General features: G+C 31.7%; 2 protein-coding genes across 3 annotated transcripts; both read right to left on the bottom strand.

Annotated features, from left to right (window-relative positions):
* Positions 1-1196: 1196 nt before the first annotated feature.
* On the bottom strand, positions 1197-4744 carry LOC133695839 (protein transport protein SEC23 G-like). The gene is made up of 2 exons (XM_062117801.1): positions 3725-4744; positions 1197-3059 (listed from the first exon to the last, which is right to left on the bottom strand). The coding sequence occupies exons 1-2, from the start codon at positions 4442-4444 to the stop codon at positions 1395-1397; spliced, it is 2385 nt and encodes a 794-aa protein (XP_061973785.1). The 5' UTR covers positions 4445-4744; the 3' UTR covers positions 1197-1394.
* Positions 4745-6423: 1679 nt separating this feature from the next.
* Positions 6424-8971, bottom strand: LOC133697649 (auxin-responsive protein IAA14-like). Of its 2 annotated transcripts, none has more exons than XM_062120356.1 (5): positions 8477-8971; positions 7807-8120; positions 7183-7318; positions 6963-7024; positions 6424-6816 (listed from the first exon to the last, which is right to left on the bottom strand). In XM_062120356.1, the coding sequence occupies exons 1-5, from the start codon at positions 8758-8760 to the stop codon at positions 6773-6775; spliced, it is 840 nt and encodes a 279-aa protein (XP_061976340.1). In that variant the 5' UTR covers positions 8761-8971; the 3' UTR covers positions 6424-6772. The 2 variants fall into 2 exon arrangements, with proteins under 2 accessions (XP_061976340.1, XP_061976341.1); XM_062120357.1 differs by having other exon boundaries at positions 6424-6810.
* Positions 8972-18278: the final 9307 nt, after the last annotated feature.

Raw genomic sequence — 18278 nt, 5'->3', positions numbered from 1 at the left:
GTTTGTTGTCAGAATTGGTTGAGTTTAGCATCAATTCCAATCAACATCAGAAACTTCATGGATTATATTGAAAATTCTGAGATGATTGAGTCAGGTAATTTCTTTTACAAATTTAATGTAGTTATTTTATAATATCATTTATTTATATATGTTTAATCTAACATTTTAATTTATGTTTTAGTAGAATTTGGTGAAAGTTTAAAAATCTCAACTGATTGTTTGTAAGTTGTAATGATGATGTTGGTGCAATCCTAGAATATAATTGTTTTGGGTTATTAATTTACTTTATCTTATTAATTTCTTTTAAAATTTTGCGTTGCTAATTTTTTTTAATAGTCAAACTGTAATATGTTACTAATTTGCTAGTGTTTCTTTATAGCATTATCCTTGCTAGATCTTTTGGCTTTTGCTGTTGCTGGAAGTTTTGGATACTGTTGTAGTGTTGGTGTCAGATTTTTTTTCTTTAAATTATGCCGGATGTTTATGATAATTTATTATTGGTTGCTATTTGTTAATGTATCTATTTGCTAATATAAACTTTTTTAGTGTGAACACCTCTTTTAATTTGAGGTACTCAAATTTGATCATACATCTTGCATATTGTATTGATTTGAATTTTCATAGCTTATTTTTTTGTATATTAAAGATAGTAAGATAGAACATTTCAAATTTATTGTTACTATAATCATTTCAAAAAAAAAATTCAATATTTTAATTTCATTAAAAAGCTTATAACAAAATTAATCAAATTAGAACATTTTAAAGAGTTTTGATTAAAAAGCCTATAAACTTAACCCAACAAAAAAATTTAACAACCCAATTTAATCTAAACCCATTAAAAAAAAGTCAAAAAAGCCCATTAATTTAAAGATTAGGTTTCCTGGTTTTTTAGCTACAAAACCGAATTCAACCGAACCGAACCGGTTTGGTTTGAACCAGAATTCAGTTCAGCTTGAATTTTTAAAAATTTAAGTTACTTAGTTCGGTTGGTTTTTATGGTTCAAATCGAACCAAACAAGCCTAACAAGCCTACTTACAGGTCTTGTCACCCCACGTTGAAGGAGCTTTCACATCCTAACAGAGTGTAACAAAGGAGGAAAACAGGATAAAAATATGTAAAAGCATCCTCATTTGGCAAAATCATCAAAACCTATTGACCATCCGCTCAAACTGAATGAACACTGAACAAAGCCGGCAAGAGAAAATAATAGCTCTACTCGCAAAGCACAAACAAAAAATATATACCGCACCCAACACAAGGGTGCTCCTATTCTAAAAAGAAGACAACCCTTGTCTCACAGAATTTACATACAAAGACTTCACAGCTCGTAAATGAAGTTTAATGGAAAAAACAGAAACATGGGTAAAAACTATGTACACGATACTAATCTTTGTTAACCCCTTACAGCCAGGGCCTGCAAATGATCTATAAAATCTTGCAAGCTCAAATCATCAGTAAGTATGATTTCTGACCCATCTACATATGTTGAATTCTGCGTCACAGATGGGTTCAACTTCGCAAGAAGAAACCTAGCCTGACTACCATGTTGATCACACTTAATTAGCTTGGGTGCCGGAACTCGTTCCACCACCAATTGCTCTGCATCAAGTTCAGGAGCTTCCAAAAGCTTTCTCAGATTCTCATGGTTTGGATCTTTGTGGTAACCAAGCTTCCTCCATTGAGCAATCTTGGACCCGTAATGAATCACCACATGGAAATAAGAATCAAAGAGCAAAATAACATCAGCAGAAATTGAGCGAACATCTAGGAGCACAGGAACAGGAGGCCCGTCAAAAGAATATTGAAAAAGTGTCGGTTGTATCATGATAAGGGAACCCACTACCCCTTCACGGTTCAGCATCAGGCGGAAGAATGCAGTTTCATCAGGGGTACAGTTGAAAACATCGATGAACTGAGACCTCCTCAAGTAATACATGAACTGGGGGTAAAGAGAAAAGTTTGATGACAAGCGGAAGGAAGATGGATCTTCCTGGATGTAGTCTCCAAACTTGGAAGCAAAGCTGATAAGGTTATCATCCAGCCATCTTATAACATCTCGAGCAAGACATCTCTCTGCTCGGTGGATGGCTAGCCTGGCCATGACCGAAGCTGCTGCTTCCTGATCAAAACCAGCATTGATTTCTGGTGACTTGCTTTCAACCCATCTTCTTGCAGCAGTCGTGACCCTTTTCCGGACTCCCATGTTCCCATTTCTGTAGCGTGTTATAAACTGTACAAAAAATGCAGACCCAGGTTCGGCCTTGTGTTCATCACATACTTCAAAGAAGAAAGCTATGCATGTTTTATTATTTAGTGTACCAAGCTTCCACATATAAGTGCCGCCCTCCCCAATCTCACGGTCACTAACTACATTGTTCTTTTTCCGAAGAGAAACGCATGGTCCAAGGGCTCCACAGATTTTTACATCTTTAGTAGTCACCACTTCAATTGTTGCATCAAAATACATCTTCAAGTGTCCCTCTTCGTCACGACTAAAAATGTGCCGTAAGCACTTTCTGAATTGATCAGACTCAAACAACTCCCCAAACATCATGAACCCACCAGAACTCTCAACAGGGCATTTTAATTCTGCTGCACCTACTTGATCAAGAGAACAAGCAAAAAGATCCAGAACGACAGATGCATCAGATAATCTCTGTGATAGTTGATTGTAAAAGCTGCAGGATTTCATATAGTGCGGTGCATGACCATTAATGAGGTCTCTATGAGTTCTGATGGAATTACTAAGATCTGAGTTCACAACAATCCCTGGCCCCAAAGTTGCAGGTCCAGATGTGAAAATCATGATCCGGGATCCTGCATTCCCTGAGCATCCTTCAAGAAGTCCAAGTGCAACTGATATTGCTGTTCCTGTGCACCTTTGAGGGCGATGCCCTGGCATCACTACAGCTAGAGAACAGATTTCTTCAATTGCAGTGGTGATATTGAACTCACATTCAGATACAGGTAGCAAAAATCCCTGCTTTTGGATAACTGGTGTCTTTCCAAGTTGCTGTCGCTGCCACTTGGTGCTGTATATGCCCAGAAATTGTTGGGTCTGCATGTTCAAAGGGATAAGCAAAACATTGATTTTAAGTAAACGCGGACATTTGTTTTCCAACATATAATATATATATCAAAAACCTTTAGACACATTAGAGTATAACATATATTTGCAAATATCACCCTATAACATTATGATGCACATGGCAAAACATTGATGATATATGGTATAGATGCTGAATAATAATACTCCCTAATTTATCTGATATCTAGGAAAAATGGCAAGTATGGATCAAGCTAGAGGCGAAGTGAGCAAATAATGCAAATGCAAGCAATATGATCAAATCCCATTCAGCTTTCAAGCAACGCAAGTATGCCCATAAAAAGCATCAAGCTTGAGCGATCTAATCACAAGATAAAATCTCCAGCAAAAGTGACCACACAAATCACAACAGCGAACTGCGACATAGTTCGGCTTTTCTAATCAGAAAATTATATTGTCATTTCGGAAAGCAATAAACCTTAATCCCCTCCCGGTTAGAGCACACTTAATGAAAAGTAACACAGTTAAAGTATCCAATAAATATGCACATAACCATCTAAAACATACAATTGCACATGGAAACTAATTTGACTTCATAGTTTAAGCTTCAAACGATTAGAAACATCAATTTAATAAATGCTCAAATAATTCTACAATTGAATGTTTAATCCAAGTACCTGCTCTGACGACACCTCACGTCCGCCATGAAACACAACAACCCTTGAGCACTCTGAAAACCCCAAATCATAAACCCTGACCATTGCATCAAAAGTAAGTAACCCAACCAGGGCATTTTCCGGCAACTGCTCAACAACCAACAACAACTCATTCTTCACGGCCCTCAACTCCTCCTCAACCATACAAGCATCCACTACAAACACAAACGCCGGAACAGGCCCCGCCAATCCCCTGACTTCCCCACCAGCACAACCACCACTGCTCCTCGGAGTGCCCGCATAAAGCATAGACGACAACGACACATTGGACGACGAAAACCCATTAGACCAACCATAACCCAAATGCGAATTAGACCGAAATTTAGGATCAACCTTGTCAATTTTGTATTCTACAGTACTGTATGTAGGAAAAAGTTCAGCAGGAAGATTGGTTTCACCGATACCTAAATAAGAAATAGGGAAAGGATTTCTGTTGTAGCAGAAAGGACAGACCCAAATGCGAGACTGATAATCTACACGAGCATAAGGGTTCAAAACAGCAGCACAGCGAGTGCAGATTAGGGGATCGTAGGGTAGAATTGGAAGCTCAGTTGATTGCATCAGTGGAGTGCACATGATGCTAAGTGGGATTATAAGAGTAGAAACTTGGTTTTTGGTCGTCGGCCATGCGTTCCATGTCCAACGTAAGCCTTCGATCGCCTCTAATTCGATGAAGTCCATTCTGGGGTGGTCAGATTTTAGATGTTTTCAGTTTTCCAAGGGTGATTTCATGGCATGTTGTGTTTTTACATGGGATTTTTGTGTTTTCAAAAGTTTATAAATTTAGGATGGAAGAGAATCTCGGATGTTGTGTCGTGGAAGTAGTGTTTGGTTGCTGAGAAACCCCATGGTTTGAATTTTGGAAATGTTTGGTTTTGACCTGGGATTTCAAAAGTGACCGGCTGATCATACCATTCGGTTACTGTGACGGGGATAAAAGAGATTGAATCAATGGAAATAAAAAGAGACAAGACAGAAAAGAATAAAGATATAGAATTATGTTTGATAAAGGATGAAATGAATGTTTTTGTATTATATTTGGTTAAATTATTAAGATAAAATAAAATATATATAAATTATTTTATAGTTTACTTGGGGAAAAAAATTAAAGTTCGAAAAGCAAAAGAGGTTTCTCATGTACCTAAGCTATCCACGTTCATAATCCATTAATTATTATCTTAAGTGTTAGTGTTAATGTCATAGAAAATACTTATTTCAATAAAATTAAAAATCAAATACTACTTCTAAAAATTAAATAAGTTTAGACACTCAAAATCACGTACGTTATCCCTTCTTTAATAATTACAGTTATTAAATTATAAATTAAAGACTATATATATATATATATATATATATATATATATATATATATACCCTCACGCTCGCTCGCTCGTCATTGGTCAAGAGGGGCAGTGAATTCCTCTTGAAGGAAGACTTGTTGGACTTAGAAATAGCCCAAATAAAGCCCATAAACTAGTTTCAAATCTTGATTCCTTGGATTATTACCCAATTCATATGGAACTCTCAGACAATCTCTAGATTATTTCCCGAGCAAGCAATTATTGCATGCTTAAATGAAAAATACTTAAAACTTGGAATAAAATTGAAATGCATGGGCTGAAATCAAGAGAAGAAAACGATTGGGCTTGGATCTCTTAAACTTTCCTTACAAGATTTTTAAATTTGGGCCAAAGCCCTCCCAAGCTCTATACACTGCCTTGCTCTCTATCAAATAGTGAGGAAAGATTTGGAGGCCAGAAGCAGCCCAAACAAATTCGGGCCGGTAGACTATGGGTGGCCTTTCCGGAACTTCTAGCAGCGTTTTTTTTTAATCGCATGGCCCTGTTTGGTGGAGAAATTGTGGAAGCAGCATCGTCGCAAAGTGAGGGTGTTTAAGAATGTAATAACAGTTATTTTTTTTTTATTTTTTTAAAATTATTTTTGATATCAGCACATCAAAATGATCTAAAAACATAAAAAATATATTAATTTAAAATAAAAAATTCAAAAATTTTCAAAAAACACTTTCCAACTGCACTGCCGTGAATGATCCCATCAAATTTAATTCCAATCATAAAATAACAATGCGGAAACATAAATAAATTGTTTATTTTTATGTTTTAAAAAGATTTTTAAAAAAATTAAAAAAATTCTATTTTTATTTATATTTTTAAATCATTTTGATATATTGATATTAAAAATAAAATTTTAAAAAATATTATTTTAATATATTTTAAAATAAAAAATAACCGTTACAACATTTGGATGACATGGTAAAATAAAGATTCCACTAACCACCATCCCACAATATAGAATTCCAACCACAATCAGCAGCTCAGCAGCCTACAAGATTCATCAATGAAACACATATTTGTCCATCCCAAACTCATAAAAAATAAATGTGGCATAAAGTAATTAATGGTCATAATTGAATGCCTCCATCAACATGCACATGGCCTTGTTCCCTACCCTCACCTGGGTCATGAATTTAATAGCTCTCCCGCTCCAAAATAATTATTAATGAATAAAGAAAAAGGCATATATATATATATATATATATATATATATATATATATATATATATGTGAGATAAGGAATCTGTTTTCTAGGAGAAAAAGAATTGTAGCATTAAATTGAAGGAATAAAACACTCAACAGCTATGACAGCCAAGACAACAACTAACAATAGATCATAGGTGATTATTACACAAGCCAGCCAATCGGGGGTTAAGTTTTTTTGCTTCTTGTCCATTACACATGTCTAGATCTTTGATATCTATATACGATCAAATGAAAATACAGACACATTTCTTAAGAAATAACAGCAGCAATAATATATATATATATATAAAAAAGAAAAAAGTAAAGACATGCACATCCAAAGAAACACCACTACACTGATCCATCCTGCATGTTGCGCAAGTGCCTTGTCTGCTAGTCTTCATATATGGATGCAAGGCTAAAAAGAGGGAATCCAGCAGGGAACCTGAATACATTGAGTACATAAGATTCAGGTTCTGCTCTTGCATTTCTCCATTGCTCTTGGTGCTGAAACTTGGACATAAATTTAAGTTAATTACTCGTTGCAGACTATCGCAGAATCAACATATAATTACAGAAGCAAGCTGTTGTTATATTCAGAAACTTTAACAATAAATTATTATAAATGGTTATATATGATGAGATAGCTGGATGCATACCAAGTCCAATGGCTTCAGATCCTTTCATTATGCGCAGGCGCTTGCATGAATCAACAAACATCCTGCGCAAGACCAATATATGCATCTATGTAAGTGATAAAATTTCATTTCTCACGTTTTTCGCTGATATTTGGACTTTCATCACTTTGCTAATTTTTTTCTTCATTATTTGATTAACTATTTACATGCTTTTAGAGCCTTTAGGATATGAAGAACTTACTCCCATGGAACATCACCCACAAGCATCCAATCACCATCCTTGTCTTCATAGGATGGCACATACTCGGAACTGTTAAGTAGATCCATCAGCTTGCTTTCATTCATAAAGTCTATCATTCCTTGGGCTCCATAATTACCTTCAAAATGTTTATATCACATAATAATTTAGCAAAATCATTAACATTAATCCTACAATAATCTAGATCTATTAAAAATATAGAAACACGAGGAAGTTTCTTAAAGTAATTCCATGACTTGATCTCGTGTATGAGCTTGTTAATATATAGTTTTTTTTTTATCGTTTTCTTTTACTCATTTTAATTTGTCCACAACAGATCAAAGTACGTCCACTATAAAAATAAAAGAAAAAGGAAAAACAGTGATAAAAGTACATCTAGTAGCTGTTCATCTCCTTAAATATTTAACCTTAAATCCTTAATTAATGCATCATGTTTTACTATGGTAGAACATTTTCTTAAAAGCATGGCCAACATTTGGTCCTGATACGAACCAAACTATGTATAACTAGTACTTGTACAATGTTTATTGGTCTGTAATATTAATGTACTTTAATTTTTTTCCCTTAACTTATCATGAGATATATAACCAAAAAATATATACTCACCCATGGTGAAGGAACTGAACATTTTGGCCAAGGCATCAGATAATTCTTGGTAGCTCTTGTACATCTTCAAGTCCACCTTGCGAAGATAGGGTGCACCATCCATGCAAACCTTCACAAATGCTGCACTGCTTCCGCCAGTGCTTGCCTTATCACCTTCCTCACTGGCGTTCTTCTGAGTCAAAACGTTCTTCCTGTAAGATCTAACTGGTGGCCAACCTACAACTTGTCCCCTGAAACCTTCCTCGCTGGCGTTCTTCTGAGCCAAAACGTTCTTCCTGTAAGATCTAACTGGTGGCCAACCTACAACTTGTGCCCTGAAATACAACATCACACATGTTAATGTTACACCTCTAATTTCCAAATAGAAAGCAGAAAAAAAAGAAAAAGAAGCTAGTACTGCACACAAGGAGGGGCACCAGTAAAGAAAAATCCCTTTAATTAAGGATAAAAAAGAACCAAAAGATTTTGCGTGGAGATAATTTTGCCAAAAGTTTTCAATAACAAAGCAATGGAAGAGGATTATTTTGTTGTTTGTGATAAAACAACAACAACAACAACAATACAATTCCTATCCTGTAATTGTTGATCTCCAACGAACTTATATCACGAGATAGAAGCAGGAAAAGAAAAAAGAAGAAGAAGGGAAGAATCACGGGAAAGAAAAACTTACTTGGCTGGTGGCTTAGCAGGGTCCTTGATGGTATCAGCAGGAAGGTGGTTCTTGTCCTTTGAAGCAATATTCTTGATATTCTCATTCAGATCCATGACACCTTCTTTAGCCTGAAGATTAAGCTTCAAATCAACAGTCTCAGCAAACCCTCTTTTCCCAGTAGCCTTATTAGGTGTCTCAACTTCATTTTTGACACCAACAGCACCAGGCAATCCTAGACACAGCTCAGTCTCTTTGTAGTTCAAATCTGCCCTCTCGGTACCTAACACGGTAGCTGTTGCCATTTCTCTCTGCCACGCGCGCGCCAATGAATGGTTTTAGTGGAAGATCTGATATGTTTTGTATTATTGCTTGTTGCTTTTAGTGTTGTTGATAGCTAGCTTTTGCTCGTTTCTTTGTTTCTTATTTCTTGTGTCCTCTTCTATGTTTTGCAAGCTAGCTAGAGAGAGAGAGAGAGAGAGAGACCTCAATAATATAAGTTGGGCTTCGAAGGGTGAGGAAGAGAGTGTGTCTGTATGTATACTTGCATGTAAATGTCATATCAACTTGTTCATCCATGATTGTGGACACGTGGACTGTGGGTTTGTGACGTTGATCTACAACATCTAACCAATTTGATCATCAGCTATGCTTTCCTTGAATTTCACTTGTTTATACATTTTCTTTTCCTACAGGGTCAACCATACGCAAAAGTAGTAAAAGTGGAGGGTTTTTTTATTTTTTATTTTTTTAATTTAAATCAAATTGTTACCCTCAAATTCATTAATAATCCTTTTCTGATCTTGTAAAACTTACCAATATCAAATGACTGCTTAATTTAAACACACACACACTAGTTATTTGTTACACACTATATCGCGGGTCATAATTTTTTTTAACAAAAACAGTTGGGTATATAGGCTATTTCAATATATTTTTTATATTAAAAATTCAAAGTATAAATTGAAAAGTTTATTCAGACATCTAATTAAATAAATTGATAATCATCTATGTAAATAAATAAGAAAAAATCATTAATAATAACTAAAAGAGAAACTGGAAAATTGAGAGATGGATATACATTAAGATATTCAATCTTATAAAATGAGATATTTACCCGTTTGTGTCTACTAAATTTGTTTATTAAAATCAACAAAGAATATAAAAATAGAAATATATGAGAAATTGAGTGAATAAAATAAAAGGAAAAAATATTATGTAAGGCCGGATATAATAGAAATATTATTTCAAAATAACTATTTTTTTATAAAATAAAGCTTATATGTATAAAATTAAAAAAACCTTCAAAAATTAAATATAAAACAATTTTTTTAAAAAAAAAACTTTATCCGAAAAAGGCCTACAAAACTCATAGCCTAGGTCATGTAACCAAGATAAACAAATAAAAAAGAAATTGAAGATAATCACAAAACTATTTTTTTTATATAAAAAACAATAGTGTAGAATGGTAAAATCATTAAGGAAAATGAGGAAAAAAGGATCCATAATTGTATTAACTTAAAAGTCGTGATTTATATCATTAAATCAGAATAATGATAAATAGAAAAACCACAAAGCCTAATCCCAAACAAATCAGACATCAAAAGATGAAATAGAAAAAAAACTCAATCACATAAAAAATTGTAGTTAAATGAATGAGGATGAAAATCAAAATAAGAAATAAATTAGAGGGCTTAAATAAATTGAAATTTGAGGGTTAAATTGAAAAGAAAAAACTGTAACAAATAAAAAAAGAAATCAAAAGAATGAGCGTTAAATTGGGAAAAAATAAAATAACATAAACTTTGATTGAAAGATGAAATTAAAAAACTATAAAACTTTAATAAAAGAGCAAAGAAAAAATAATCAGAAATCAAAGAATAAGAAACAAATTTGAAAAAAATAATATAAGGACTAAATTGAAAACACAAAAAACTTTTCTAAAATGGCTAAGGATGAAAATAAGCAATTAAAAACACAAGGACTAAAATTTAAAAAAAAAGACAAACAAGCACTTTCTCTGGAAGAGAGAGAAAAGAAGAAGGAAGAAAAAAAAATCATTGGTGACAAACCGTCCATTATCCACTGTCACATGTCACACTAGGAGGTAAAGGATGCAGTAGCACTTCCAAGTGGAAGGCCATGTTTAACCACCAAGTGATGTCGCACGCGCCACCTAAAAGGTTATGAACGTCATCCACGCGCTGACACGTAATGAACATACACATTTGTAGCTTTTTAAAATTAAATATTAAAAAATCAAAATTAAAATACCAAAACATCCCTCATGATCTTGAAAATTACAAATAAACTCGTGAAAGGGCTAAAACACGCCTAAATGCATACCTTATTATTATTTTTTTATCTTCTCTAAGAGTAAAAATGTATTTTGACTGTAGCCTGAAAAGAAAAAAAAACTTTGGTCAACGGTTTTAGTTTTTTTTTTTTTACCTTGAGTATAAAGAAGGATTTTTACACTTCTAAAGCCTGCGAAAAAATAAAAAAATCTTTTTTCAACAACTCTAAACTTTATTGACTTATAGAGAAAAAATATAATTTCACTATAAAAAAGAGGAGGGTTGTTTAATATTATTGTTCTATAGGTGAGTTCGACACATGAGAGTAATTATGCTGCACGTATATAATATTATTTCAAAGACTTTTAATTTTTTTTTTCTGAGAATCAAGTGTTGTTTCTTCTTAATTATAAAAGGGAATTGGGCTCACAAATTATTTTGATATTGGAGAATCTTTTAATATGTGATGGTCCATTAAAAATATTGGAGCATAATGATATATAATCATCTTTGATCTCCCATCAATCTCAGCACAATGACTATTATTTTCGCATCATTTTCTAGTCGTTTTCACATTAAATTCTTCTCATTTTCTCCGTAAAGGTAGGCATGTTGCCATAGAACAAGATTTTACAGCAATCCAAAAAGAAACAAGAAAAAATTAATGACACTAATTAATATCTGAATTAACCTGATTAATAAAGCAGAGTATATACTGAATTCAATTCATCTCACCTTCAAATTTCTCAATTGGAATATATATATATATATATATATATATATATATATATATATATATATATAGAGTTAAGTACTTCCCTTTACATTCAATCTTTTTATTTGAATTTCACTATTTTATTTTCTTTTCTACTTGATAATAATATTTTCCATCGATATATCCACGGGGTAAGCATACAATGCACGACTCACTCATATGCCATTATATCATTCAATGCACGCTCTTACTTTATGGTGAGATTCTTCTAGGAACCTTCCAATATGAATGTAAGCACATGAACCAATAATTCGTACAATGCAAGGGCAAATCTATCGATCTATTCATATCTATATTAACTGCATTTTTACAGCTGTTGTTCAACAAATTAATTAACCATGCTTTCTTCTTTTCTGTGATTGATGTGTTTCTTGACAAGTTAAAACAATAGCAAATTGCAAGTACAGCAATATTGAAATATCAATTTTCCAAAGATTAACAGAACATGAAATATCAGTTTTTCAAAAAATTGAGTTAGAAAGCACACAAAAAAAAAAAAAGAGAAACATACACACACACACACATATTATTCAGAGGTTATTGATTTACTAGACAGTTAAGACTCTAAAAAAAGAAGATTTAAAGTTAAAAAAAATTAAACAGTGAATTCAAGTTAAAGATTAAAGATAAAAGAAATGAAGTGTTGGACAGTTCAGACTCTAGAAAAAGGAGATCCAGAGTTAAAGAAGAAACATTGAATTCGAGTTAAGGATTAAAGATAAAATAAATAAAATTTAATTTAAGATCAAAATGATCTCAAAATGTAAGAGAACAAAAATTAAAGGGTTTTAAATGAAGAGAAAAAACTAAAATTAGAAAATTCAAATCATTCAAAAAAAAAAAACTAATTGATATAAATATGGATAATAAACTAAAGTCTCTTTAGTTGCTAATTAACTTCTAATTTTGAGAAACAAATCAGTTATTAATGGGTTGTTTGACGGGAAAATAAGTGTTATACATAAAAAATAAAATTGATCAAAAAGTTATGAAGTCTGGACCATGAAGGAACATGTCAAACTTGTTTGCAGACCAGACTTGAATATGAATGATGAATGAAAGATATAAAGAATTTACATGATACAAAATCATTAAAACAATAAATGAGTGTTTAGTTAAACTGAATAGGATGAATGAGTAGTTACTAGAAGTTACGTTGAATAAAGTGAGTGGACAGTTACTAAAAGTTAAGTTGAATTTTTCTATTTAAAAAATGAGATCACAAGGCAACCAAAAAAAGAATAACAATCAACAATAACTCAAACTTAAATCAATGCATTGTATTTTTTATCAAGTTCTCATTACTTTTCAAACTTGAAACTAGTAGATAATAATTCATAGGCAATAGAATAACAGACGATAACTTTGTAGGCAATAGTCAATCCTTATGTAATTAGTAAGTTTGCAATTTCAATTCCATAAACCAAAAAATACCAAAAAGAAATTTTGTTTTCCAATCATTCTAATTTATAGATATAATTAGAGTATGAATCACTTTATAAATATAAATATTTTTTTTCAAACTTTTTTAATTTGCTTTACATTCAAGATATTTTAATTATTTAGTTACTAATTATTCGATTAAATTACTATATATTTATATGAAGTGTATTTAATAATATTGATACGCATGTAACTCTGTAACGCAAATTTAAAATCATTTGAGTAATTCTATGAGAAAATTAAGATTCAAACAAATTAACTTAGAATTTCAATATTAAATTATAAAACAACCTATATATATATATATATGTATATATATATATATGTATATATAAAATACTCCCTTCTAGTTTCCAACTGCAGGCGACTCATTTTAGATGTGTTGACGAGAAAAATATTATTATTATAAAATATAAACTCATGAAAGCAACACAGTAACATATTTCCAAGCACCTGTGGAATATATGAAAGCTGAACTATCAAGATTTGTATCTTCGGTAATGACAATTTGTTGTCATACGTACGTACGTGCGTGCTTGGTCCAATTGCACTTTTAGTTTCTTGTAAAACAAATCAGTAGTATGATTTTATTCTCTAATTGATACCAATCGTCAAAACTAATATGAAAAATGGGATATATAAAAATAAAATAAAACAAAACTTGCAATAAGCATGACATGCAAAACCACATATTATTCGGGCTCGGGGGGTTATTTACTGAATAGAACATCTTATGCTATGATTTGGAATTAATTTATATGGAGTATTCTCTAAAATGAAATCAAAACGATTCCTTGTTTAATTTCATGAAGTTAATATATATTAACCGTACTTGAAATATATATATCTGGTTAACTATTAATAAAAACACTACATCGTCTAGTTAAATTATTGTAGCCACATCCACAAAGTATTATTTATTAAAATATATAGTATTTTTTTAATTTTTTTTAATTTTAATTTCATTATTTAAAAATCCAATATTATTTATTTTTTTAACTTCATCATTCATTACTAGATATTAGCTTATTTTAAAAATTATGCTTCATTTTTTTTAATGTTAGGTTATTAGTTTCATAGATTCAGTTTCTTTTCTTGATTACAATTTTTTACATTAGATCTATTCGAAGTGAGGTTTTTTTTTATTGCTTTTTACGAATTTATTTTCGTCTCATGAGTTAGGTTGCAAGTTTAATATGTTAATTTATGTTGAATCAAGTATATTTTTTGCTGATTTTTCTAATTGTTTTTTTTCCGATTTGATCCTTTAATATTGGGTTGATTAGAAATTAGGTTTCGTAGTTTTTTTTTCTATAAAGTTATCCTGATCTTATGACCTGAGTCGCGGATTTAACAGATTAATTAGAGTTGATGCTGGTCAATTTTCAATTTTTTTAATTGATTTTTTTATTGGGCTTCATATTTTTTCGATTTGCTTTCTAAAGGGTTATCATGATCTCATAACATTATTCGCAGGTTAAACATGTTGACCCGATTTATTTTTATTTTTATTTTTAATTGAATAATTTTTAAAAAAAATATCTACAGGGTTATCTCGATTTCATGACCTATGTTATTTTTTTTGTTATTTTTTTAATTTAATTCATTTTTCTCAATTACATCCTTCAACTTTGGATTGATTATGAATTGATCTTTATAATTTATTTTGATTTGCTTTCTATAGAGTTATCTTGATCTCATGATTGGGATCGTAGATTTGATAAATTAACCAAGATTAATCTAATATATCATCGTCTCAATAATTTTTTTAAAAATTATAATTCAATATATCATCATATCAATAATATTTTTAAAAAATATCATCAAATATATACCATATTTTAAATTCATTAATTTTTTTTAATTAAAAACACATTAATAACTCTTAAATTAATTTTTTTATTAAAAAAATCACGGTACAAAAATCTATTAACACCTGTGCCTTGTGCAAATATTACGGTCTCATTCATTAAAAAAAAAAGAATGTTGGTTATTGGGTTAGGCCTGGTCCGCCCATGATGGATGAGCATGATCCAATTTATTAGAGAAGTTACTAAAGGAAGTAACCGCCTCCTCTAATAATATATAAAGGGACATAACCCATAAGAAAATAACAAGTTTTTCATTATTGAAAGAACATAGTTCTCTCTTTCTCTTTTCCTATCTTAACTCTCTGTATTAACTTGACAAGATTTACAAAGACGTTCATACTGTGGAATATCACTTTGGTTCTAGTAATTGAAGTGACACTAAAGTAATTGATTCAGGAATAAAAAACAAATTTTCACAAGTAAGTTTTCCTTTTTAATCTATATTGGTATCAGAGCCATGGTTTTTAATATTATTTTTATGCAGTATATCTATTATTACATGAACGATAGATGTAAATTTTGTGTTAAAAGATTACTTCCATTGAGAATTTTGAATTTATATAATTTTATGAAATAATTTAGTTATGAATTTGTCTTTTTATAATTAATTAGAAAAAACTTTTTACATGTTAGTTGTGTAATTTTATTATCAATTCATGTGTGAATTGATGATGGAAATGGAGATTAAAAACTGTCATTTCCATTTCAAATTGATAATAGCCAATTGGATTTTGACAATTAATTAACTGTAAATTTTTTTTAAAAAAATAATAATACAATAACCACCCGAAAAAACACTTCTTTTCAAAGATGTGTAATTGCCATTGGGCAGTTAATATTATCATTGGGATAGTCAATTGGGACTGCCAAGTGGCAGTTATTAACAAAAAAAAAAAAAGAATGGAAAACCGAATGAAGACATCTTTTCAAAGATGTGTTCAAGTTAAAGTTAAACACATCTTTCGGCAGTTAATATATAAACACACCTTTTAAAAGATGTGTGGCAGTTAGTATATATTAATAATTATTAATATATATTAATATTAAGAATAATATTAAGACAATTAATTTTTTTTTTTAATATAAATTGTCAAATTATGGAGCAATTTATTTAATATTAAAATAAATTGTTTAATTTCCGTATTTGTAGTGGATAGGCAACAACAAATTGATCATTTATTGGGTTATGCCTTTAATCTTATTAATAAAATTCAAGAGCACATTGATTACATGTATCATTGGATGATTAGACTGACTATGAGTGGTGTTTATGAATTCTACATGGAACATCAAATGTTAATCGTTCTCAATTCTCTACCTAAGAAAAGGATGCCAGTGCGACTATCATTGGAATATAGGCTGGAATCCTTAGATTTCAACAATCTCGCAGATGAAATGCTGCTTGAGAGGGAACGTCAGTATGCCGAAAAGGGTATACGACGCACTAGAAGAAGCGTAGGTCGTTTGGATGCTGCTGCTAAATTCATTCCATGGTTTGAGGAGAATGAACTTGGAGGAGATGACTTTGATGAAGTGGATGATGTAATTGGAGACCCTACTTATGTGCCTAAAATATAAAATAATTCTAAAATTTATTATTCTTAATATTGTATTTTTTTAAGATGAATGGTTGTTAAATTGTGAACTGAATATTTTATGCAATTTAAGTTTTAATTACATTATATGCATATATATGATAATATATGCAACCTGATTAGTGGGAGTTGTTAGTTGAAACTAATAACTATAATTTTGCACCCGTTTAAATTTCCAATAATAATTAGACCATGCAAGTAGAAATTGATTAAATGTTTGATATTTTTTTCATTTCTATTGTATTTGTTAGATTATTATTTGTTTAATTTGGAATGGAGTGGCAAAATATGTCAATTAAATTGTAGTAGATACTAATATTTGTAATTGCTGTCAATAGAACTTAATATGGCTGCATCTAAGAGCATTATTGCTGATTTGAATTATGGAGACAAACTAAGTGAAAAGAATTACGATGTTTGGCATCGTAAGATTGAGTATCTCCTGGAAGAGCAAGAAATGCTGGAAACAATCACACAACCGATGGTTGAACCTGAGCAAGGAAACACTGCTCAGCACAAGCTTGATATGGAAGCATATCAAACCTATAAGCACAAAGATCGTGTAGCTTGCATTTTGATGTTGAGCAGCATGAAAAATGATATTATGCTGCATTTTGAAAGGCATCTTCAGCTCAATCTGTTTGGGACGCAGTAAAGATTTAGTACGGAGGAACCTCTACTACTAGACTTCGCCAGCTAACCCTCAAATTCGATGGTTATAAGAAGCGCCAAAATTAGATAACGAGGCAGCGTCTTACTGTCATGTCTAACATGATCAGTGAATTAAGAGGTGCTGGACATTAGATGACTGATGAACAACAAGTCCAAGCAGTTATTCGCTCTTTGCCAAGCAATTGGGAACACATGCGTGTTAACCTTACCCACAATGACAACATCAAGATATTTGATGATGTTGCTCGTCATGTCGAGCTTGAAGAAGATCGAATTCACGCTGAGAAGCCTATAAACGAGGCTTTTATATCTGAGACTAAGATGCGTGGAGCATATGGCTCTAAATATAAAAAGGGCAAGGCTAAAGGTCCCAAATATGGCAAGAGAGGAATAGAAGCAAGTAGTAGTGGACATAAGCGCAAGCGTGGGAAACGCGACAGTAAAAAAGACAAGAATATGAATTGTTTCAATTGTGGTAAACCTGGTCACTTTGCTCGTAATCGCACTAAGCCAAAGGTAATGTTTAACCATAATTATCCCTTTAACTTATATGTTAGTAGTTGTTTAATGCTTGTTGAATCTGTTCCTTTTTGGACTATAGACTCAGGAGCAACTGACCACATAGCAAGGGATCAAACAACTTTTATGGAATTCTGTCAAATTTCAAAGGGAAGTAGATACATATACATGGGGAATAATGCTTCCGCTGCTATGCTTGGGATCGGTACCTGCAAACTGGATTTGCAGGGCGGTCGCACACTTTATCTTCATGATGTGCTCTACGCTCTAGAAGTTTGACGAAATCTTATGTCTGTTCTTGCTTTACTCCAATTGGGCTTTAATATTGCATTTGTTGGTTGTTGTGTAAAAATACATCTGGATAATATTTTGTATGGTTCTGGTTTTGTATTAAATGGTTTTATGGTGTTAGACACTGTTAATGTATCTATTGATAATGATGCTTTAATTTATGTTGTTCAAAATCCCAGCACTATTAATGATAGTAATATCATAACTTGGTATGCTAGATTAGGACATATTGGGCAAGATCGATTACATAGATTAGCAAGAGCTGGTCTTTTAGGATCATTTACCAAAAAGGAATTGCCCGTTTGTGAGCATTGCCTTGCTGGAAAAAAAAACTAGATTACCATTTGGTAAAGCTAAAAG

This window comes from Populus nigra, chromosome 6 (assembly GCF_951802175.1).
Source record: "Populus nigra chromosome 6, ddPopNigr1.1, whole genome shotgun sequence".
Taxonomy (NCBI): domain Eukaryota; kingdom Viridiplantae; phylum Streptophyta; class Magnoliopsida; order Malpighiales; family Salicaceae; genus Populus; species Populus nigra.
This window is presented reverse-complemented; position numbering and strand designations above follow the sequence as displayed.

What these genes read in the sequence shown, in the direction of transcription:
- LOC133697649 (XM_062120356.1), bottom strand. Translation starts at nt 8,760, where the DNA reads ATGGCAACAGCTACCGTGTTAGGTACCGAGAGGGCAGATTTGAACTAC. An exon ending in GTTCAGTTCCTTCACCATGG is followed by an intron (nt 7,319 to 7,806) that starts GTGAGTATATAT and finishes AACATTTTGAAG; the next exon opens with GTAATTATGGAGCCCAAGGA. An exon ending in ATCTGAAGCCATTGGACTTG is followed by an intron (nt 6,817 to 6,962) that starts GTATGCATCCAG and finishes TTTATGTCCAAG; the next exon opens with TTTCAGCACCAAGAGCAATG.
- LOC133695839 (XM_062117801.1), bottom strand. Translation starts at nt 4,444, where the DNA reads ATGGACTTCATCGAATTAGAGGCGATCGAAGGCTTACGTTGGACATGG. An exon ending in GTGAGGTGTCGTCAGAGCAG is followed by an intron (nt 3,060 to 3,724) that starts GTACTTGGATTA and finishes TTGAACATGCAG; the next exon opens with ACCCAACAATTTCTGGGCAT.